Below are 23,922 nucleotides of genomic sequence, written 5' to 3' on the forward strand. Positions count from 1 at the left end.
AACTGCAGTCGGTGCATGGTGGGCCAATTGTGTCACTGTTTCTCTGTGTCATGATAGATCTCAGTTGAGTGGGGGCGGCCGGCCTAAGGGCTGGCGTGCAACAGCGCTTGCCGCCGCATGGCTCCCCATGCACCGGGGGCCCTCCCTCCAGGAGCCTAAGAGGCAGGAAGCTAGCCAGCCGGAAGGCCAGCGCTCCCCGCCCGAGGCTCCCCGTGCACTGGGGGTGTCTAGACTTTTTTGATTCAGCATAAGTATTTTGAGACTTATTCATGTTCTCATATATATCCAGGGTGTGTGCTATTTTGCTGATAAAAGATTTATAATCACATTATATTTTTAAAAGCTCTCAAAATTGAGTAAGAAAACAACCCAATACAAATGAATAAAAGAAAAAAATGAGGGCCATGGAAATACCTCAGTGGCATAAGTGCCTGCCTGGCAAGTGCAAGGTCCTGAGTTTGATTCCCAGGACCGAAAAAAAAAAAAAAAAAGAACAAAAGGTTTTAACAAACACTTCACCATTTACAGATGGTAAATAAGTACATGAGAAGATGCACAGTATTTTTAGTCGTTAGAAAAATGCATATTAAAATCACAGTGAAATACCAATTCACACTAATGAGAATAGCTAAAATTCAGAATAGGAGCATACCAAGTATTATCCAAGATATGGAGAAACTGGAATGCTCAGACATTGCTGATGGAGATAAAACATGGGATAACTACTTTGGAATACAGCTTAGCAGTTTCTTTAAAAAATTAAACTTCTACCCATTATTGGTGCACATGGATAGCATGGATGAGCTTCAAAATTATTGTGCTGAATGAAAGGAGCTAAATGTCCCTTTTATCCACAGTTGCAGGTACCCACCATCAACTGCAGTCAAAAAAATCTATGTCGATACATATAGCAAGAGAGAGAGAAAGAGAGAGAGAGATGATAAATATATAGATCTTCTCTATGTTGTTGAAGATCAAACCCAACGCCTTGCACATGCCAGACAAAGCATTCTACCTTGGATCTATTTCCCCAGGAGCAGTCCAGAAATATTGAATGGAAAATTCCAGGTATAAATAATTCATATATTTGAAACATAGTTGTTCTATTTTATTATTAGCTGTTGTTATTGATCTCTGACTATGCTTATAAATTAAACTTTATGATAGGTATTTATATGGAGACAAAGATATATATAGAGATTATATGATTAGGCATTATCCATAGTTTCAGGCATCCACTTGGGACCTTAGGACATATCACCCACGGATAAGGGGTGACTGTTGTACATACTGTACTTCCTTGTACTAGTTTAGAACATGCAAATGATTTTTTAGAGATATACTGCAGATCAGTGATTGCAGGTGGTGTTGGGGTTCTGATGAGAGAAGGGAAGAAGTGGGAGGGAGGAATCACAAAGGAGCACAAGGAAACTTTTGAAGATGATGGATATGTTCATTATCCTTATTGTGGTTATAGTTTCACAAGTGCCTGTATGTATTAGAACTTATCAATTGTACACATTAAATCTGTGCAGTTCACTATATTTTAATTACAGCTTAAAATCTGTTAAAAATATGGTACATTCCTACATTGGAAAATAATGTAGCAGTTAGCAAAAATAAGAGATGTTTGTATACTGATTTGACAGGATGACTATGATAGGTCATTAAATAAAAAGAGCAAATAAAAAGAATTGCAAAGACGTATCTCTAGGATGGCCTCATTTTTGTGAAGGAAATCTTGTGGTACATGCATCTCACATATACATACCTTTGTCTATACAGAGAGAATTCTGTAAAGATCCACATTATCCTGATGACTGCTTGTCTCATGAATAGGAATGAGGATGAGAGATAGGATAACTATATTTTATATGCATTGGCATTGTTTGAATTTTAATTTATAAAAATACCTCCCTTACTCACCTGTTCCCACCTGCTCTCTACTCAGTGATAATTTGTGTGTTCTTTAGTATAGTCTGTACACTAGAACTCCACAACAGTTTGAGTTCTGTCAAATTTTCTTTATCTTTATGCCCTCAATTCACAACTCAGTGCCTGATAATATAATGTAGGTTCCCAGTAAATGTTTAACAAGGGAAATGGGCGTTGGTTTCTAATAGCAGCTGTGACAGCCATTCCATTAATCCAAATATAAGAAGGCATTTGTTCTTTTTGTGTTTATCTTTTGTTATTAATTCCTAAGTAAGAAACTGATTTACTAGTAACAGTAATCAACTGAAATATTATTATGGCCAAAACAGAGGGATAGGCAGCCAGGAGTTAGAAATACACATTAGCATCAATAGGAGAAAAGAAAATTGAATGGAAGTTAGTTCAGTTATTTGCTATATGTTATAACAGCTATATTTCTTCCCTTCTAAGATTCACATTTTTTTCACCAATTAATAACTCTGGAATTGTGAGACTTCTTACAATTGATGGCATCTTAAAATTGCAGTTAGAAGTGGGATTTTTTTTCTTTCTTTCTTACTGGTACAAAAAACAATAGCATTTTAGACTTGATGAAATAGGATAATTATAATTTCAGAGTACTTAATCTTAATTTGTACACTGTTTTGATATTACTCTTATTTGACTAACACAAAAGTAGAGAAATTTTAAATGATTTTCCACTGCCGTACATTAAGATTAACATATAGAATATTTACTATATTGGTAGAAAAAGCATTGAAACTTTTTGCTATATTGATAAATAGATAATAGACAGATAGAGAATTGAACCAGGAGAAAGTACATGTGACCATAGGGAAACTATTCAACAGTAAAAGAAATACAAATTAAAATGCTATAAGGGGGCTGGGGATTTAGCTCAGCGGCAAAGCGCCTGCCTGGCAAGCGCAAGGTCGTGAGTTCGGTTCCTGGTACCGGAGAAAAACCAAAAAAAAAAAAAAAAAAAATGCTATAAGGTACATTTTTGGATCTAAGAAGGATGCATGGGAAGGAAGGAAGGAAGGAAGGAAGGAAGGAAGGAAGGAAGGAAGGAAGGAAGGAAGGAAGGAAGGAAGGAAAGAAAGAAAGAAAGAAAAGATGGAGAAAATTTCAACATAACACCCAAATTTTGTGTTCTCTCTGTCTCTGTTTTCCCTCTGTTCCTTTTCCCTGCATTATGCCTATTGATATTTCCCATATTTGAAATTAAAACTGACTCATTAAAATATTTATTCATTTCAAAGCAATAATGTCATCATATTTTAAACAACACATTTTAATGAAAATATCTGTATGTTCCCAAAAATGCAGAGCAAAGAGTGGAATTATTTTCAGTGTTTGCAGGTCTCTTTAATGTCTGGCTTAATGGATAAAGCTGGATTCTCATATTTGCTTCTGCATTCATTTTTTGTAGCAGGTTGTTTAGGTTGAATTATATGAAGGAAATTCGGCCTCACACAGATATGTGCTTGTCAAGGAGAGAAGCCTTTTCAGATAACTGTGGAATATTTTCTCTTGATATTACGTTAAATCTAAGTAGTAGCAGTTCTTTGGTTGCAGTGTGGACTAGAAAACCATATGAAAGAGCTTTTCACATTCTCTTATAATCTATTAGTATACCAGGTACTATGGGTGTATCCTTTACCTATGCATCATTTCACAAGATCACACATAGGTAGTTTGAGAAAGATTGGTTCTGTTTTATATAGATCTTCCAAATGTTGACACATTTCATTATAAATATTTAAAAATAACATTTGTTAATATCACCCTCAGTCTCATTAGGAAAATCTGTAAATATCAGGAAGCTATCAAACTCATGGTGGTAGACAGGTTTTCCAAAATTCTAAGTTTTGTTTGAAAACCCCAGATTTATCTTTGGCCACAGATATTGTCATTTGATTTTCTTGAAGTGATAGGCTCATTTTGTTTACTTTTGAGAAAATATTGCCAAATACCCAGGTCTGAATCACTAGAGTTTTATCTGCAGTTGTTCTTTCAAGTAAAAATAGCTATTAAAACAGCAAGTTCAGTTCATAATTCATATCACACACTTCCTTGTCAATTATCACACGTCAGGATGCAGCAGAACCATTGTGTAACATAGAATATGAAAAAGATATGTCTCCAAGTGTTAATATTTTATTTATTTTAATTAGCTAATTGTTTTTATAGTGTTAGAGCTTGATCATGCTAGGCAAATACTATACCACTGAACTACACCGGCAACCAGAGGTCAGTCTTTTATAAAATTAACTTTTACTGTTTTATCCGTCAGTAAAATTGAAAAAAATCTGTTTATATTTTTAGCAAAACAAAAGTATTCTTTTCACTCATGGATGGTAGTAGAGTGCAATAACTGCTAATACATCTTGGGGCCACAGCCTTATTCCATGCTAAGGCAGTCGCAGTTTTACCTATCATTTTCTTTATACCATCAGTACAAATGTCAACCCAGTGAAAGAGGCAAAATAAAACATTGTCATGAAAATAGCTTTGACTTGGTGGACCACCTGAAAGAGTGGAATTAGAATTAGAGTTAATATTATATCATGTAACATAAAATGTAAGGAATTTAGAACAATAGGAGTTCCCTTAGTCCTCCAACATTTGAGCTATTTCATATATATACTACAGCTATATTTATGCTAAATGTAGTTAGTAATCTGGATTTTCTAAAGAAAGAAGTAAAAAATTATCTCCTATAGTTACTGACATATCTATCACTTCTTGTCTTTTTATTTCACACTATAGATTTGCATGTCTGGTACCATCTTCTTTCAGCCTGCAGAATTTTAACATTTCTTATAGCGCAGGTTCTCCTGGAATTCTGTTTACCTAACAGTGTCTTTGTTTTGCAAACTTAGAGATCTTTTTACTGCACTCCTGAGCACAAACCCCTACCCCCAGATACATGGCATCTTTAAAAATAATATATGCACTATTATCACACAGGTTCCTGAGGTTCATACTTTCTAAATAATACTTTCTCTTTGTTCTTCAGTTTCAGTAATTTCTACACCTATCTGTATCTTCTGGCCTCCATATCATTGTTTCTGGTGAAAAATCAGCTGTAATTTGCATTTCTTTTACACTATCAAGCTGCTTTTAAGATTTTTCTTTTTTTTTTTTTTATGTGGTTTTCTCTATATTTATATGGGCTGGGGTTTGATGTGCTTCCTGAACCTGTTCATTACATTCTCTTTTGTTTTTTAAATCACACTTGGAAAATTTTTAACCAGTATTTCTTCTGTTTTTTTCTTATCCATTCTCGTTCATATTTTCCCCTCCCCGGTTTCTTCCTGCCTCCCTCTCTCCCTTCTTCACTCCCTCTCTCCCTCTGTTCCTTTCCTGGAACTTCAATTTATGTGCTTCCTAGACAAATTGGTATTCGTATTGGTCCATATTTTATTACTATGATGAAATACAGTAATTCTGAGGCTGGCTAACAACAAAAAACAGACGTTTATGTAGCTCGCAGTTCTGGAGGCTCAGGGGCGTGTCCTGACCTCAGCTTGGCCTCAGAGCAGATGGCTAGAGAGAGAGACATCACATGGCTAGACGGGGGCGGAGTCAGCGCACTCCTAGAATTCAGTCTTGTAAGAACTAACTATGGCTGCTGAGAACTGCCTTCAGCCTGGGTGAGGACAGTGCCCGAGAGACCTTGCACTAGGCGCCCCCTCAAAGCACCACCACCTCCGCCTAAAGACCAAGCCTCTCATGCTTGAACCCAAGCTGTAGCTGTGTTTTCCCTTAGGTCTAGTTTTTTCTCTCTGTTCTTCAGTTTGAATAACTTCTACATCTGTCTTTAAGTTTACTGACACTTTTTCCTGAGGTATTCATCAGCTGTTAAGTCTGCTTAATGAATTTTTTTTTTCAGATACTGTATTAGATTCATTGTAGGATTTCTTTTTTTTTTTTTTCCTGATATTTCCCCCATATATCTGTTCATTCTGTCTCTTGTTTTCCTTTAAATCATCGAACATATTTTTTTTTCATTAGTGGGGATTGAACCTAGGGCTTTCATACTGAGCTATATCCTCAGCCCTTTTTCTTTTTTTAATCATTTTCTTTTTTGTTTGTTTGGCTGGTTGGTTGGTTTTGTTTTGTTTTGTTTTGTTTTGTTTTGTTTTGTTTTGTTTTGTTTTTTGAGACAGGGTCTTGCTATGCAGTTCAGGCTGGCCCAACTCACTATGTAGCCCAGTTTGGCCGCGATCCTCCTGCCTCAGCCTCCTGAGCGCTGGGTTTACAAGCATGCACCACCCTGCCTGGCTTATTATTTTGAATTAGGGTCTCAATTTCTGATCCTCTTAAAACTGTTTCAAAGTCTTCGTATACTAATTCCAATATTTGGTTTTCCCATATTCTATATTTATTTACTGTCATTTCTTTTTGTTTACATGCCTAATAATCTTTTACAGTGCAGTGGATATTATGGATTATATCTTAAGTAGAGCTTGGATTATTTTAATTTAAAGACGTTAAAAAAAATGGAAAAAAAAGATACTCAGTTTTTTTTCTGACAAGTGGTTCATTTACTGCCCAATCTTGCTTGAGTCAATGTTAATTTTAGGTGGTATGAAGTGGGACTGTTTTGATATTGTCCTGTATCTAGTGCAGTTCTTTTTCTGTGGCATAGTATTTCTAGGGTTTTAACTGAATACCTGAGGCATTCAGAGAGGTCTCTGCTCTCTGGGGTAGCTGGAACTCCAGGGTCTCCAGGCACTCACTGCCTATCTCTAGGCAGGTAGCTTTCCTCCACTGTTATCCCCAGGGTCTCTCCACCAGGTTGTCTGGAGTCTCACCCTGCGGGTGAGCAGCCAGCGCTGCTGAACGGCACTGGGGGCAGCTCTCCTGCCACCCTCAGGAACCCTCCCCTCTGTCCAGCACCCTCTTTAGTGTTGTGCTGCACAGACCTCACCACCCCAGCAATCTGAGCTCTGGTCTCTGCCTTCCCACTCAAGAAATTGCCATTCTGTGGAGGACCGCTCTCTGCCTGGGCCCCGCTCTCTGCCCTGCAGTCTAGAAATGGGTCCCAGACAGCATGATCTGGTGGCTGTGGGGACTCACCTTTTTTGTGTCTTCTCTTAAGGAACATATCATGCACGGTCGAAAGTGTGTCTAATGCTTGAAAATGGTTGCTTCTGTATCTTATATTTATAATTTTTATATAGTAGGAGGCTAGTCATGTATTCTTGTGGCCAGAAACAAATCATGTACAACAATTTTAAATCATAATTATGATTTTATAGCTGTGTAGAAAAATGTGTATGTGTGTGCAGTATATAAATACGAAATAATGTGACTTATAGAATTAAGAATTACTGAAATGCAGTATGCAGTTTTATGCTGAAAGTAATAAATTCTCTTTAACCTAAAAATAAATGTTTTGTTTTTAATTCCCTAGCTACCTAATACATTTGTCAAATTTATCTTCAAATTATCTTCTGGGCTGAAGATGTAGCTCAGTGGTAGAGCACTTGCCTAGCATGCATGAGGCCCCAGTATCATAAAAATGAATGAATGAAGTTATATAGTGATATTATTACATATACAGTAAATAAAGACAAAAAGATGGTCTATCCACATATTTACTCTGAGTGGTTTGGATTATACATGATTATAATGTGAAACAGTGCCACATTCAGAGTTTTCTTTCTTTGTTTTTGTTTTGTTTTGTTTTGTTGGTCTTTTTCAAGACAGGCTTTCTCTATGCAGTTCAGGTTGGCCTTGAACTCACTTGTAGGCCAGACTGGTGTCAAACTTACAGTGATCCTCCTCTGCCTTAGCCTCCTGAGTGCTGGGATTACAGGCACGTACCACCACACTCAGCAGAATTTTCTAGAAGTAGAATCTTCAAAAACTTTAGAACCTAAGCTAAATAATCTTGTGTGTGTGTTTTAACTTTTCCAAACCAAACCCAACCCACAGTTATTTAGACTGCTATTTCCATCAATTTAAAGTTAATGAATTGTGATTCAATGTATTATAGCTATAAAGGAAAGGGAAATATATATACATGCAAATAAGTACATGAACTGAGATCATAGGAGTGATCACTGCTACACAACTGTGAGACTGAGTCTGCCAGTCATATTGTAAATACTTGTCTTACTCAAAAATTCTTTTTGAGTATTTTTTTTCAAATTCAAACTTTTATGAAAAGTACTTGGTGTATTTTGAATTTTCTATTCAATTCTCTCCTTTGTACTTTTTTCTTTTTCTAAGAAAACATAATTTCCTTTTTTATTATAGGATTCCCATAGCTGGTGTGGTGGCCTACAGCTGTAAACTTAACACTGGGAATCTGAGGTTGGAGGATTGCAAGTTCGAGCCCAGCCCCGGCAATTCAGTGACTTAGACCCTGTCTCAAAATGAAAAATGAAAAAAGAGCTGGGAATATAGCACAGTGTGAAGTCTTTGGGTCTAATTCCCAGTACCACCAAACAAAAAGACAAACCAGGGTTTCTGGGTTTTTCCTCAAGGAGGGTGGTGTAAGTTTTAATGAGCACTGTTATAGGTCTTTAAGTATAGTTTTTATATAAATAAAGTTTTAAAAAATTACCTCTAGTTGAAGCAGCTTTATAATAGTAGGGAAATTTTAAGACATTTCTTAATCCTACTATTTTAATCATTACTATTTCACCATTTAGAGTTTTTTTCTATGTATATAATAATTTTAAATAATTCTAATTATAGTACATGTACAGTTTTGCTACCTGCCTTTTTAACCTCATATTCTTTTTTATTCTAGTTTATTAGTACATGTGTACAGTACATACTGTTTCTATTCCTCATGAGAAATTAGTACATGTGTATAACCTCAGGGTAGTTCTTTTTTTTTTTTTTTCAGGTTGTTTTGTAAATACTTTTTTACATTGTTGCATGGTAGTAATACTTACTATTTTAAATGCCTACATAATACTCCTTTGAGTTACCATGATGTTTTCATCCCCCTATCACTGAGTTTATTTCCAATTTTTTGTTACTATATTTAGGGTTCTAGTAATATCTTTGTATAAATATTTCTCTGTGCAGAACTTCATTATTCCTTTGAGTTACTTTTTCTCAATAGATTCCAAGAAGTACAATGCATAGATCAAGCAGTATGAACCATTTTTTCCTTTGCTTTTTGTTGTTGTTAAATGCCTGATCATTTTCAGTTTGCTTATTAGTTAGTTTCCTCTGTGCTTAAATTCTATTGTACTTCTTACTTATAACAACTTAGATAATTCTTATTGCTGGATATTGGGTTTTAGCAGATATGAATCAGACTCTTCTAATGTAAAAAGAACTGCCATACAACAGCAGGTCTGGAGGAAGTTCCCATAAATACAGTGGGAACATTTTATAGGTTTCTGTGGGGATTCTGTAACTGTACTGTAGGAAAATCTGTTCTGCAGGAGCTTAGGGTATAACATTCCCTTCACTTCTCAGTTAAGAAAATGAAGTAACAAATAGTTTAAGGAAGTTAGAGCAAATTAAGAAATAACCAAATCTATTAAATCCTTAGGAAATGGTAAATTAAAGTAACAATTTAAAAGAAATGTTTAAAGCTGAAGACCACAAACACTCTCATTGTCTCACAGCTTGATTTTCTATCATGTGTATATAAAATGTGTATTTGCCAGCCCCAATTCTTATGGTTTTACTTACATATATTAGAGTAAGTCAAAATAAAAATTTATTCTAATTTAATTCACTAAAGCAAGTGACAGAGCTGCTTAATGATTATTTGGGTTGTAAGTAATCACAGTTTTTAAAAATAGTACTGGTTAGATTTTTATCTATGGAACTGATTTTTATAGTCTGTTTGCTTTTCCTGGAGATTCAGTATACCAGTCTTGATCCTTTTTAAAAAAAAAACAAAACATTTTCTCACCTTTCAGTAGTGTATTTATAGCTAGGTCACTGGAATATACCCTCTTATATCTGATTGCATAAACGTAACTTAAAATAGAATGAGGTTCTCATCCTTCCACACAAAGTAGCTCCTTTATTCTGTCATTGTTAACCCCTACTTTCCTCAATACTCAGTGATCAAACCTTGGAATCATTCCCAGCTCTCACTTTCTTTTCCAATATCTGGTTATTTCCAAGTCATCACTACAGTTTTTTCAGTGTCTTCCCCCAACTGTTCTTTTCTATTTTCTATTACCAGCACCTTAATCCTGTGACTCATTACTCCTAGACTACTACAACAGTCTAATCCATCTCCCTGTAGTCTCTGCTTGCTTTGTTGTGTCTTTTAAACTGTGTAACATCCTCTAAAATCTGGTACCCACATCCCAACTCAACTGCATTTCCCAAGAGAGCCAATCAAAATAGATTTTTTTCATTGTTTCCTGTATGCGCTGCCCTAATTACCAGTTTCTTAAGGAAAACAGTTATTGCCCCAGACATTTCCCCAACCTGAGCCTAAACTCATCTTCCCCTTAAGCTTTCCTATTTGCTCCAGGTAGGGTTAATTGGCAACAGTTCCACTCATCAGGTCCTAACAGTGCATGCTCCATTGTTTTATCATTCACTTTCTGTTTATCTGCCTGCATGAGAAGAACATACGCCTTTGATGGATTAAGTCTTCAATCTCACAGTTTCCCCCACTCGTTGGTAGACAGTAATGGACTAATGACTGAGGAGATAGATAAGACATAACTCTGAGTTTGAATTCTGCTTCTGCCACTTTCAGCTATAGGACCTTGAGAGAGTTACTAAACTTCTGTTTCCTTATATACAAATAAGCATAATTATAGCCCCTTCACAAGATTTTTGAAAGGATTAAATAAAACAAATATGTTTGAAATGTGCTTAGCACATGTCTGACATGTAATAATTAGTAAATGGTAGTAATTACCATGCTAACTGGTCAGTTAATGTTGGTCAGTCACTGTAATGATGACTGACATAAAAATCTAAGAATTTTATAACTAATCTATTCTCATCTGTTAGATGCCTGTAAATATCACATGATAACAGTGTTAAGATGTTTTCTTATAGTTACCAATAAGCTTTTTGGAACTTAAATGTGGGGTGTTTGGGATTTGTTTGTTTCAAAAAATGGAAATTCAGAAAATTCAGGATATTGTTTTACTCATATATAGTCTAACCTAGTGCAAAAAAAGGAGATATGAACCTTGCAAAAACAAAACCAAAATGAAAGTCACCTTTCTTATATATAAATGTTGCCTCCATCCTAAGAAGATTTTTTTTTTTAATGCTAGGAATTGAATCCAGGGGTTCACATATGCTAGGCCACAAGAAAGAAGAAAGACATTGTTGTAGCACAGAGTATATTCTTATATAGGACGGATAATGTATGCTATCATTTAAATGTAAGTGAACCTCTTCAGAAATTAAAGAAAGTAATAAAAACAAATCTAAAGTTACTTTAAAAATTAAAATTGCAGGGTAAATACAAAATATTTGAAAATTTGCATGTCTGATAACAGAGTATTAGAAAATATTTTATAAAAGGAGCATTAAAATATTGGTAAAGAATGCCCTGTTCATAAATTAATTAAAAGGCAGATAAATTTAGCTGTAGAGTTAAAAAACAGCAAACATACCATACCCAGATAATCAAAGATCAGAGTATTCTGGGGATATTATTTCAGCAGCCGTTTCCAAAGGTAGCTGGGGCTTATAACACAACCAGAGTTAAACAGAAGAGCTGTAGGAGTTATAGAGTCACACCAATACCATCAAGAGGAACATATGACACAGAACTACTCAGTTAACGTGCTGTTATTTTGTATCACTTGCATTTGCCTAATCTAGAAGAAAAGCTAGTCCCTGGCCACCTTTTTTTTTCTCCTATTATAAGGCATAGTTTACAATCTTTTTTTTTTTTTTTTTTTTTTTTAAACAGGGATCACATGCAGTGGTCTAAAGAAGAAGCAGCAGCTGCCAGAAAAAAAGTAGAGGAAAACTCAGCTGTGCGAGTCACTCAGGAAGAGCAAGGTAGCCAATGATATGAGGCTCCTGGAGCCTAGCTTCTCTATTTGATCTGCTTGTTCCGTTCACACTCTCATCACCATTTCCTCTCCTCTGTCATTGTTTTTGAGAGTTCTTAGCTTCTGTCTAAGCCAATCAATCCACTCATTCCCTTTGGTAGAATTCCCAGTTCTTCTGGTATAGTGGGACCAAAATTAATGAAATAAATTATGTATTCACCCTATAATTGGTCTTTTGGTAGTCATATTGCTTTTTCTGGGAGTTACACATATGGGTGGCATTTTGAGCAAGATATGAAAATGTAACTTTAAAATTTTCTTCTTGCTATATTGCTTTCAGTATGCCATTGTGTATTTCACTTGCTAGAAACTTTGAGCAAATTCATAAACTTTAAATAAAGAAGATAAAGTCATACAAAACATTGCTGGTCTTTTAGGATAAAGTTTTAATAAGGATTGAAAATACTCTTCTTAGGGACCTTTTATTTATACTCTAATTTAGGTAAGCTCTTGTTAACATTGCTCTGAAAAAATTGGCCTGTGCTACTGTCAAAAAACCAGAAAATGACAAGTGTTGACAAGGATGTAGAGACGTAGGGGTAAGCCCTTGTGTACTCTTGGTGAGACTGTTACGTGGTGTGGCCACTGTGGAAAACAGTACAGAGAGTCCTCAGAAAATTAAAATTAGAACTTCCATGTGATCTGACAATTCACTTTTGGGTTATATCCAAAACGTTGAAAGCAAGATTGCAAAGAGATATTTGCATTTCCATGTTCAGAACAGCACTGTTCATGATAAGCAAAAGAAGCAGTCCAAATGCGCATTACTGGATGAATGGATAAAGGAAATGTGGTCTATATGTAAAATGGAATATTATTCCACCTAAAAAGGAATGAACTCCTATTACATATGAGAACATGGGTGAGGACATCTCGCTAAGTGAAATAAGGCCATCACAAAATAAATACTATTGTGCGATACCACTTACAGCTAACGTAGTGAAACTCAGAAACAGTAGAACGGTGCTTGCCACAAGCTAAAGGCATGGGGAGAGGGAGTTATTTAATGGGTTTGGAGTTACAGTTTGGCATGTTGGGAACAGTCTGGAGCTGTTTTACAGTGTGCATACTTAATAATACTGGGGTATATGCTTAGAAATGCTTAAAGTGTTAAATTTTATGCTCTGTCTTTGCTGCAATATAAAAAAAGCACACATACATCTCCCAAAGGAAAGAAAGAAGAAAGACCCGTATGTCCTTCTCTGTACATATCTAGGAACCCAAAGACACTGTGCCAGCTCCTATGCATTCTGTATGAGATTTACCGCCTTAATTTTCTTAGAACGACTTTTTGCTCAAAACATATTGGTTCTCTTTCTTTCTTTTTAGAAATTAATTTATTGAAGGACCAGATAGAGAAATGTATACAGTTCAAAAATGAATTCTCAGCAAAGTTCAGTAAATTTTCACAAAGTGAATACATCTGTGAGAATAGCACCCACATTGAGAAACAGAATATTACCAAAAACCTAGCAGCTTCCTTATGCTCGTTCCCAATTATGGTATTTCTCAGACCCCTCACAGCTCATAAAAAGCAAGCTCTATTCCCGCTTTTAATGCCATGAATTAGTTTGCTACAATACCCTTGTTCTATTCCTTATCTTTTTCTGTTATCCTGATAGCAGTATCACTGTAACCTGTGAATAAAGCAGGAGTCAGTAAACTATAGCCCTTGGGCCAAATCTAGCCTGCTGCCTGTTTTTATAAAGTTTTATTGGAACACAGACAACCACAAAATTGAACAGTTGCAACAGAGACTCTATGGCCCCACAAAAGCTAAATTACATACTGGTATTTATTTAGGTATTTATTCCTAGGTTGATCAGCCATCCTGAAACTCCCTGGGGAAAAATGTTTGCGTTCCTTCTCTATATAAGCCAAGCTTAGTGAAAATGACTAATCCACTAGTAGCTTGTTGTTCTGATGACATTAGCCTGCAATGGAGCCTGACATGTGAAGCAGAAACATTAGAGGAGACTGAACTAGCAGAACAGCCCTTACCCAGTGAAGGGATCAGTGCTGACCCATACTCTAGTACCTTGATAACCTCTTATCCTCTGGCATCGTTTGCTGTTCCTTAGAGGTAGTTCTCCTTCCTCAGCCTAAGCATTAGTGTGTCCTGGGGCGTGGACAGGAGAGAGAGCACCTGATCCACAGTGGGACATTCTATTTCTGCAGGCTCCAGCCATGCAGTCCCAGAGTGGAAAAGGCTGGGGAGCATTGGGTTGGATTTGAGGGAGCATACCAGTGGCGGTACTGCCTACAAATCAGCCAGCATTGCATTCCTTTGCAAGAACTCTGTCACACTGTTTCTGAGGAAGTATAGCTTTGCTTCTTTGCCAGCAGCTGCACAGACATATTTTCCACATTACTCAGGCTTCTGCTAGTGGCCACCTGGATGTGACAAAGAAAGTTGAGCCTAAAGTGAATTAAAAGTTATCAGCCATTTTAATTCATTTCCAGGAAGTTAAAATTATACATAGTATATTTCTGATAATATGAAAAACCAAGGATTTTTTTCACCCTCTTTTGAATATTTCTGGTCAGAGCATAAATACTTGTAGATGAGCAGAGCTGATAAGATTCTCTTAAAGTGCTTTGTACGTGACTGCCTATTTTGTCCTGTTTACGTTAACAATGAACTTGAGTGAAGCTAATGAGAAGGTTATTTTAGGGCCTCGGAAACCGCAGAAAAGGAGAATGACAGTTCCCACAGAACCGTAGTGTGACCGAAATAGAAAGGTGGTGACTGGCCTCTCTGTGGAAGCAGGAAAGGCAGGGAGGAGAGAGCTGATGGTACCACTTTGAGGCATTTGATTTGCTTACTAGTAAGTCCAGTCTTTTTCTGAGGATCATTTCTGGCTGCTGTAAAGACAGGACAAAAGATTCAATTTCAAAATGACTCAAAGAGGCAGAGGTTTCTGCTGGGGCCCCTCTGTATCCCTGTAACACTAGTCAGCACAGTGGACTTCATGTGTGTCAGAGGGCCCCTGCAAGTGGGGGGGACACGTTATAAAGTGACCACATTGTCACACTTAAAGCAAGGTTGCCAGCAGGGTCGCAAAGGAAGAAAACATGTGTTCTGAGAAACTGTGTTGAGGGGCAGGACATTACAGTGAGAGCCACTCTGTACAGTTTCTGCTAGGGATCGCAGACTTACCCGTCTGCAGAAGCTGGGGGCTTCTGATGAATGTGGATCAAGGTGAATAGGTCATTTAAAAGCTCTGGTTCTACACCTGGTGAGAACCCAAAGGAGGTCTTGACTGGCTCTTCTGCCCACACCTCTGTTAACCACCATCTTTTCTTCTCTAGGAGAGTCCAAAGAGCCACTTTTCTCTCATCACAGAGTATTCCATATGCAGATCATTATAAAGCACTATCTATTAATGTCACTGTGAGGAAATAACTCTGGCATATTGCTTTTGGTCTCTGTGAAGCTCGTTCTCCTGTTACTCTCCTCTCCCTCAATTTACCTGTTGTCATAGCTATTGATGAGAATCAAGTCAGGAAACACCCTCAGAATCTGAAAAGGAGAACTTAAGCATCACAAATAACAGTCCTTTGGTGCAGCATGGCTGACATCTCATTTCTGTGATTAAAATGTATAACATCCAGGCTCTCATTGGCAATATTTCTTTCAATTAGATTGCCCAGATTAATGATTTTTAATTCAGCATTTCCTTTTCGTAATTACTTTTCAATTTTATTATAGCTCATATTTCTTTTAAAAGCAGGTTAACTCAGAAATGAGAAAGATACATTTGGCAGTTTTTGAGTTAACATGATTATATTTTATAATTTCCTAAAAAGATCTCCAGTGTGTTATATCTCAGCCGGTTGTATAGCAAATGTAATGGGTTTTTAAAACTTAATAACAAAAGCAGCTGCTATTTCCATTTTAAAATATCCTTGTAAATAACTGCATACCTAGGGTAAATTATCTATGTCAACCAAAATAATAAGTCTCACTGTACTTCACCTTGTAAATGAATGTCTTACCACATAGGAGAATATTCCATGTAGAAAAAAAAGATTAAAATTTTGTACTGATGAATACAGGATACCTGTTTATAAGGTAGCTTTGGCGGTTTAAAATTTCATGCAGTGCTTTTAGTAATATACTTTTAATGTTGTAATTTCAAGAGCTTTCTTTTATTAGACAATGAACTTCATCCGTGACATGTGGAAATTTCCAACTTAAAAAGCTCAGGTATTTGCGTAATTGATGTGCAAAAATAACTTCACATTGCTTTTTGTTACATGGCAACTTAGAATAAATTTTCATCATTCATATTAATCATATCATATATGCCAGATACATAAATAGTTTAATTCACTTTTTTTAGTTATGATACTCAGGGTGATTCAGAGTGAATTCTGAATGTTTAAGTAGAGTCATTGTGTCACGCTCCTTCCTCTCAGCATTATTGAATTTAATCAGTGAATAATTGAGAAGTTGCTTCATCTGGCTGTGGTTAAACAGATCACTACATCCCTTTTACTTCCATTGGCATAGAGCAGTTATTTCTGAATTGGCAACTTTGCAAAGGAAAAAAATGTTCCTCTAAGAAAAATTAATGGTTCATATACCTGTTAGGCAGTCCGTCAAGATCAGGACATTACAGATTCCTCCATACTACATCTTTTTATCGACCTGAACTTGTAGTGAGTTAAGAACAGGCTGAGACTGTTTTCTTCACTCCTGTTCAGAGAGTAATTCCACCAAATCCCCTACTATCACAGATATTCATGCAGTTCAGGATATTAAATTGTACACTGAAGGTGTTTGTTGTGTCATGTTCATCATTATGATGAGTAAGATTAAGCTTTTGTGGGGCCTCAGAAGCTGACACAGAGTACTGGGATCTGTGAAATGGCCAGCGTTGATTGGAGACACTGGTGAAACCACGGCTTTAAAAGGCCACACACGTTCTCTCCCATTGGTGCAGCTGCTTGTTTCATTTCTGACCCACAAGCTCATCTGTTCTCATAGGACATTTTATGTTTCTATCACTCATCATAATTTCATTGTGTAAGCTTGCATGGCTTATGTTTTATATAATTCAAAGAACAGGATTTAGTTAATTCTATGTTTCTAAACTGTTCTAATGAAGGTTAACTCCAATCAGCATTATTTTTACAATTTACTTACACTGATTATAAGTCACATTGAGGTTTCAGTTTCAACTTGATGCTTCATAACTGAGAGGAAAGTAAGAATCAGAAAAATAAATTATTTTCAGAGAGATTGTGGTGGGGGTTCATATTGACTTCGTGTAGGAAGATAGGGTCATGTAATGGTTGAGAGCACAGGCTTTAGAGTGTGACAGACTTGGTCTAGGTTCTCATTCTGTTCTTTCTAACTAGGTGACTTTGGGGAAATCTTTAACCCTTCTCACCTTGAATTTCTATGAATTGAAGTAACATTTTCTAAGCAATCTTAGTAGCATTAAATGGGAAAAAATTTCAAGTCAAGCATTTGACATAATACCTAACACATAATAAACATCCAATGTATTATTGTTGTTATTTTTAATGCTGCTGTTACTGGCATGACTTATGTAATTGTTTGATTTCTTTTCTCTTGGTTTTTGAATAAGAATTACTTGAAAATGGCTTGAAAGTATAGATAGATCAGCATACCTTGACTATTGTTATCTAAACATAACGGAGTCCTTGTTAAAGATTATATAGGCTAGAGTTGAATTTAGATTCTTGATATATTTGTTATCTAAATGAGATTGCCATTAAATCACCATGATTACTTTTCTTTATAAATTATGAAAATTAGAACAGTAGTACAGGCTCATGTTTAAAACAGAAATCTGACCCAAGATTATATAGTTTGCAAAACTGATACTATTTGTTCTCTTTAGACTCAGGGGGTATAATACGAAAATGCGTAGAATTTTTAGATCTTAAACAGACTGTAGAGATAATTCTAATTCAATCTCCTCATCAAGTGAGGAAATTCTGTAGGAAAAATTAATTCAGCCAAGATTCTTTATTTGTGTATAAGATGTAGAGATAGGAAATGATAGCAAATGATCATTATTTTTTACCATTCCCCCCAAATTTTTTATGATTGTTATAAAGGAATAGAAATTTTAGAGGTGTCATCATTGTCTTTAACTATTGTGTGAACGTTTTTTCTTAATATTATTATCTTCTATTTTTAAATTGATATATAAGTTTACCTTGTTTCAATGTGCATAGTTTGCTTGCTCATTCCCATGCTACTGGGCATTTGAATTATTTCCTACATTTTTCCTTCCTTGTTTCATTTTGTTTTTTGGCATCTTGAGATAGGATCTCACCAAGTAGTTCAGCCTGGTCTTGAACTCTTGGTGATCCTCCCTCTTCATGCTCCTCAGTGCAAGGATTACAGGTGTGTACCACCATGGCCAGCCACTTTTTTCCTTCTTACATCAGAGTGCTATGTACATTTTTTAATTTTGATTTTAGAAAAAAATTTTTTGAGACAGGGTCTCACTATGTAGGTCAGGCTGGCCTTGAACTCACTATATATTCCAGGCTGGCCTCAAAATCATGGCAATCTTCCTGCCTCAGCCTCCCAGGTGCTGGAATTACAGGTATGTGCCACCACGCCTGGCTCATCACATTTTTTAAATCGTGTTACTCCCTTGCATTCCCTACATTATCCCTGATTAGTTGCTAGGGGACTACACCCACAAATTAATCAAGGTAGAGTATTAAATTCTCCTTACTAGTTTTTTGGCTCAAATTCACTTCAGAGTAGCTTACTATTGGAAACCCAAATACTAGAGACTTGATTATACATGGTCTACTTCACTTTAAATGTAGGTCTTCTGGCTGCTTTTTATTAAGCAAAAAATCTTTTACCTGCCTGGCGTGAATTACAAAGAGAGGTTTTCAGGTAAAAAAAGAAAAGACCATTCAAGAAGGCCCTTAGAAAATTTGACAGCTTTTTGATTTCTCCTAAGTCTATTTTTCAGAGTGTTGTTTTGTTATAGCGTATCAAGTATATTCCAATTGTTAAAAGTAAAGATAGAACTATTTTCAAAATAAGTATACATTTTTAGATTAACCATAAATAGACTTCTTTCTATCATTTTAGATGAGAACATGTTTTGGGCTTAACAGCACATAATTCTTTTGTTATAGAGATCCTCTTTTATTTCTCAGACCTTAAATACAGATGGGAGTTTCTGTCTTTATAGCAGTCCTGCTGCTGGAGACAATTCAGCCTTGATGGGAAGAAAGTCTTTTGGCTACATGGATGGAGAGCCATGATACAAGGCCATAAGGATGAAAATGGAGAGAAGAAAAGGAAAACTATATGGGCCTCAGGATAGGGCTCTATAACAAAGATGAGCCTCCCTGCAGGCCGCCACTTGTTGTGAGGGTAGAGGCCTCTTTAAAATTCTCAAGGAAATGAGTTATTTTGGTTTTGGTATTAGTTTTGGAAATGGTAATAAATTCACATAGATCAAGAGTTCAAATGAAAACACTCCTTCAAACTGTGGTCCCTAGCTGCTCCATGCCTCTCCTGAGAGGCAACCGGTGTTACTTATTATGAGATTATCCTATAAGAGGTGTTTTGTACAATGTGGGTATACATACACATGTACGTTTCTGTGCGTACACACACATATTTTTTCCTCTTCTCATCCTTAATGACTAGTTGCATAATATATATGCTATTCTACACCTTCCTTCCCCCTTCCAACACTAAATCTTGGAAATTATTCTATATTCATTAGAAAGCTTTTGCATTCTTTGAAAATACTTTCAAAATGTCATGGTTCTACACTGAGTGAAAGTAATTCTTAATCATAGATTAGGTCTAAGGATTAGGCTTTTACATAATAGAATCAATAAGTGTTGGATGAATGAAGGAAAGAGTGAATTATTTTATTGTAAAGTACAGATAGAAAGAGGCAGAAGGGGGGCTGGGGATTTAGCTCAGCGGCAAAAGCGCCTGCCTGGCAAGCGCAAGGTCGTGAGTTCGGTTCCCGGTACCGGAGACAAAAAAAAAAAAAAAAAAAAAAAAAAAAAGAGGCAGAAGGCTAAGAATTGACTGAAGCTTTGAGACAAATAATCTAACACTGGCCTTAACCCTGAATGACATCACAAAGAACCTGTCTGTTGTAAGAAAGCATCAGTACTTCTTTTTAAAGTTTCATATTAGGAGAAGTCAGTAAAAAGAGACACCTTTGGAATTGGGGAAGAATAGTTATAGGTGACCCCTATACTTGAGGAGTCAGGAGATACCATGTTTCCATTTGGATTGGGGTTCTGATCAGGGAACAAGTGGATTCAGACTCTTCAAATATAAAAGAAGGGGGTTAGCGTACACTATTTCTTTTTTTTTTTTTTGGTTTCGGTTTTTCTCCGGTACCCAGAACCGAACTCACGACCTTGCACTTGCCAGGCAGGCGCTTTGCCGCTGAGCTAAATCCCCAGCCAGCGTACACTATTTCAATGAACCTTCTAGCTCTAATACACATTTCTAATTCTACCATTTCCTTCCTGATCAACAATTTGCACATTTGTCATATTTCAGTGTCTTCAGTATATCTGCTGTATTTGTAGACTTTTAAAATGAAGTGTCCTTTCTGTGAGATAATAAAAAGACACAGGAAGTATTGAGGAAAATGTGACTGCTAAGATTCCAAGATTTAAACTGTAGAAAGTAGTTCACAGTGATTACATTCCTCACAAAAACTGATTGGCCAAACCATAAGATAAAGGCAGACTTACGGAGATAGGACCGCAAAACCCACACACACTTTTTTTTGAGACAGGGTAGTCCAGGCTGGCCTTGAACTCACTATGCAGCCTAGGCTGGCCTGAAACTAGCAGTGATCTGCTTGCCTCAGCCTCCCAAGTGCTGAAATTATAGGTGTGCACCACCACATTGGGCAGCAGAGACAGTCTGAAAGGAATTACACCTTTTATGAGATAAATGAAAGTACTACAATAATAATAAAGTTACTCAGTATTAAGTATAATTGTTGATAATATATTTATATATTTTTAAATATTTAATTAAATCTAATAAAATAATATCTAATAGTAAATACAATTCATAGTAAAATAATTTTTTTCTCTTTTTTTTAGTTAAGTATGAAAATGAAGCTAGTAAATACTGGGACACATTTTATAAGATTCATAAGAATAAGTTTTTCAAGAATCGTAATTGGTTGTTGAGGGAATTTCCTGAAATTCTTCCAATTGATCAAAAAACTGAAGATAAGATGGAAGAACTATCATGGCATGTCTTAGGAACTAACACTGCAAACTCTTTCTCAAGAATGTCAGAAGAAAAAAACCATTATGAGAAAAGTTCTGGTTCATCAGATGGTCAAAGCAAAAGAGAGTCTGGTTGTCCCAGCCTAAACTCCAGAGAGCATGGAAAAGGACTCCTGAAGACTCAGCTATTTCCTGGTAGCCATGCCACTTTCCGAATACTAGAGGTACTGTGCTCAAGGGATGAAAGCAGGAAACAACAAAAATTTAGTCTACATTCCACATTATTTGGCTAACGGTCCAGATTGTTTAGGTGAAAAATGGTCAAATCTAATTAAGTACATGCACAGGATATTTTCACACATAAATAATATTTAAGGGCCTCAGCTCTTTAATCAGGCCAAGTTTTTAAGTTTTGGCTCTCATTTTGTTACATTTTTTCTTTTAATTTGTCTCTTTTCAGTTGTACGTTAAGGGCAATTTTGAGTACTGATAAAGTTTTGGTCTAAATTTTTACTCTATCTAGTATTACCACTTTATACGTGAAATAGAAATCAGTGAGATGTATAATTAATTTGCTATAATCTAGTGTACAGCTTGGTTTCCTATTTTTGAAACTAAACTGTCTTCCCGGTTATAACAGTAAAACATGTTGTGCACAGAGAATTTGCAAAAAAAAAGAGATAAATTACCCACAATCCCACATAGAATTTAACTACTGTTTACCTTTTTCTTCTATTGATTCTATTATATATATATTAAATTTGCTTATATTGTAGATGTATTGGGGGTTTTACTTTGTTTCTTTTTAATTTGGTATCATAGGAAATTTTTCTTCTCTTTAAAAATTCTCTGTAAATGACTATAAAATATTTTACCATGTGGAATACTATAATTTCATGATCTATTCCCATGCTACTGGGCATTTAAATTGTTTCCAAGTTTTCTGCCACAAAATGTCTTTGAATATAGCTCCATTTTTTTAATTGTCAGGTTAGATTTACTATATTATAATTTATGAAAAATTTTAATACTTTTTATTTTTGTCTTTTTGAGACAGTGTCTTGCTATGCAATTCAGGCTGGCCTTAAGATCACTTTGTAGCCCAGGCTGGTCTCAACCTCGCAACGATCCTTCTGCCTCAGCCTCTTGAGTGCTGGGATTACAGGCGTATGTCATAATACTCTTAAACATGGACAAATTGCTTTCTCGGAAGTTATGCTAATACCAGTACATTTCTATTGGATCATACCCTTACTGGTTAGAAAATTCTTACTTTATTTTAGAGTTTTTCACTTTGCTAGACAAATATGCAACCTTGTTTTAATTTACATTTCTTCTATTACTAAATAGGTCATATCATTCTTGAATATTTAGGAGCGATTTATACTTTTTTTGGAATTCTGTTCATTTATTTCCTTTGCTTGTTTTTTTTAATTATTTCTGCCCTTTATCATATTTATCACAAATATTTTTTTCTCAGTGTGTTGGTCACCTTTTAATTTGCCTTATTTGGGATTTTGTGTGTATGTATTTTAAATGTTTGCATAGTCAAATCTTTCACTGTTATTCTTGTGATTTATCTGCTTACTGTTGAGTTAAAAAGCTCTACCATACCTGGAGATGCAGTAAGCTTGTTTTGTAAGTAGAAAATCTGACATTATGAGGAAAATTTAATGCATTCATGATAATTTGTTTAATCTCTTGATTTTAGGTTGGCTGTGGTGCTGGAAATAGTGTTTTTCCAATTCTGAACACCTTGCAGTAAGTTTTAGAGTTTTCTTCTACATAATTTTACATATTTAAGGGATGTTGAGAAATCTTGAAAATATCTCATCATGTATATGCCAGTAATGTTTTTAATTCCCATATAAACAGTGACTAAAGCACATTTCAAAAGAAGCATCTCAGTCTTAGTGCTGATTTCATGTGAACTCAGAATTACTCTGAAGATGGTGTTTCACAACTATGAATTATCCACCTTGAGATTCAAGGAAAATTCTTTTAAGATTGTGTTTAAGTGGATGAGAGAATAAGAAAAAAGAAAAAGAGTTCATCCTTTCAATGAGATTTCAACTCACTGCAGTGAGTTGCCCAGTTTCAGAGGCTGTCTATTCCTCCTGGATACTTAGATGCCATTTTACACATGGAAATCTGAGTTTAACGCTTATACTTAATACTCATTTTATTTTGTAATCATTTCTGGAGTAGCACCCAGTATAAGACCTTCATATCTGGGTAAGGTTGTATACACCTGTAATCCTAGCACTTGAGAGGCTGAGGCAAGAGGCTTCCTTCGAGTTCTAGGCCAGCCGAGGCTACAGAGTGAGTTCAAGGCCAGCCTGAACTACATAGGAAGACCCTGGCCCAAAAAACCAAACAAAACAGACTTTCGAGTGTCAGACCATTGTATCTAGGCTTGAAATTGTTTGGAAGTGGCAGCAACTAACCCTACGACTCAAAAGAGTAGAAATAAATGATATTTTCCTGATTTCTTGATGTGTTTACCATCTCATCTCTTATGTTTTAGATTTCCATGATGAAAATGATACACCTCACAAAACTTTCCAAGCAACTTTTACCTGTGCTGATGTGTCAGGTTTTTTTCTTTTGTAAAGTTTATACACAGTAGCTTTCACATCTTTTTTCCATTATAAAATCAGCATGAGCACATTGCAGAACATTTCCACTTGAGGAAAGGGGTAGTGGGAAAGTCATGCAT

The 23,922-nt window shown here is 35.9% G+C and overlaps 1 protein-coding gene across 3 annotated transcripts in view; it reads left to right on the plus strand.

Annotated features, from left to right (window-relative positions):
- Mettl8 (methyltransferase like 8) overlaps positions 1-23,922 on the plus strand; it is a 75,695-nt gene that overhangs the window by 40,076 nt on the left and 11,697 nt on the right. For 2 of the 3 annotated variants that reach the window (XM_013518770.1, XM_013518771.1), the window contains exons 2-5: positions 858-1,068; positions 11,822-11,913; positions 21,072-21,427; positions 22,915-22,964. In XM_013518770.1, the coding sequence (XP_013374224.1) occupies positions 1,055-1,068; positions 11,822-11,913; positions 21,072-21,427; positions 22,915-22,964 (512 nt within the window). In that variant the 5' untranslated portion in view covers positions 858-1,054. The remainder of the gene's footprint in view (positions 1-857; positions 1,069-11,821; positions 11,914-21,071; positions 21,428-22,914; positions 22,965-23,922) is intronic. The other variant, XM_005393235.2, reaches the window with a different exon arrangement.

This window comes from Chinchilla lanigera, unplaced genomic scaffold, assembly GCF_000276665.1.
Source record: "Chinchilla lanigera isolate Chin_1 unplaced genomic scaffold, ChiLan1.0 scaffold00048, whole genome shotgun sequence".
NCBI lineage: Eukaryota > Metazoa > Chordata > Mammalia > Rodentia > Chinchillidae > Chinchilla > Chinchilla lanigera.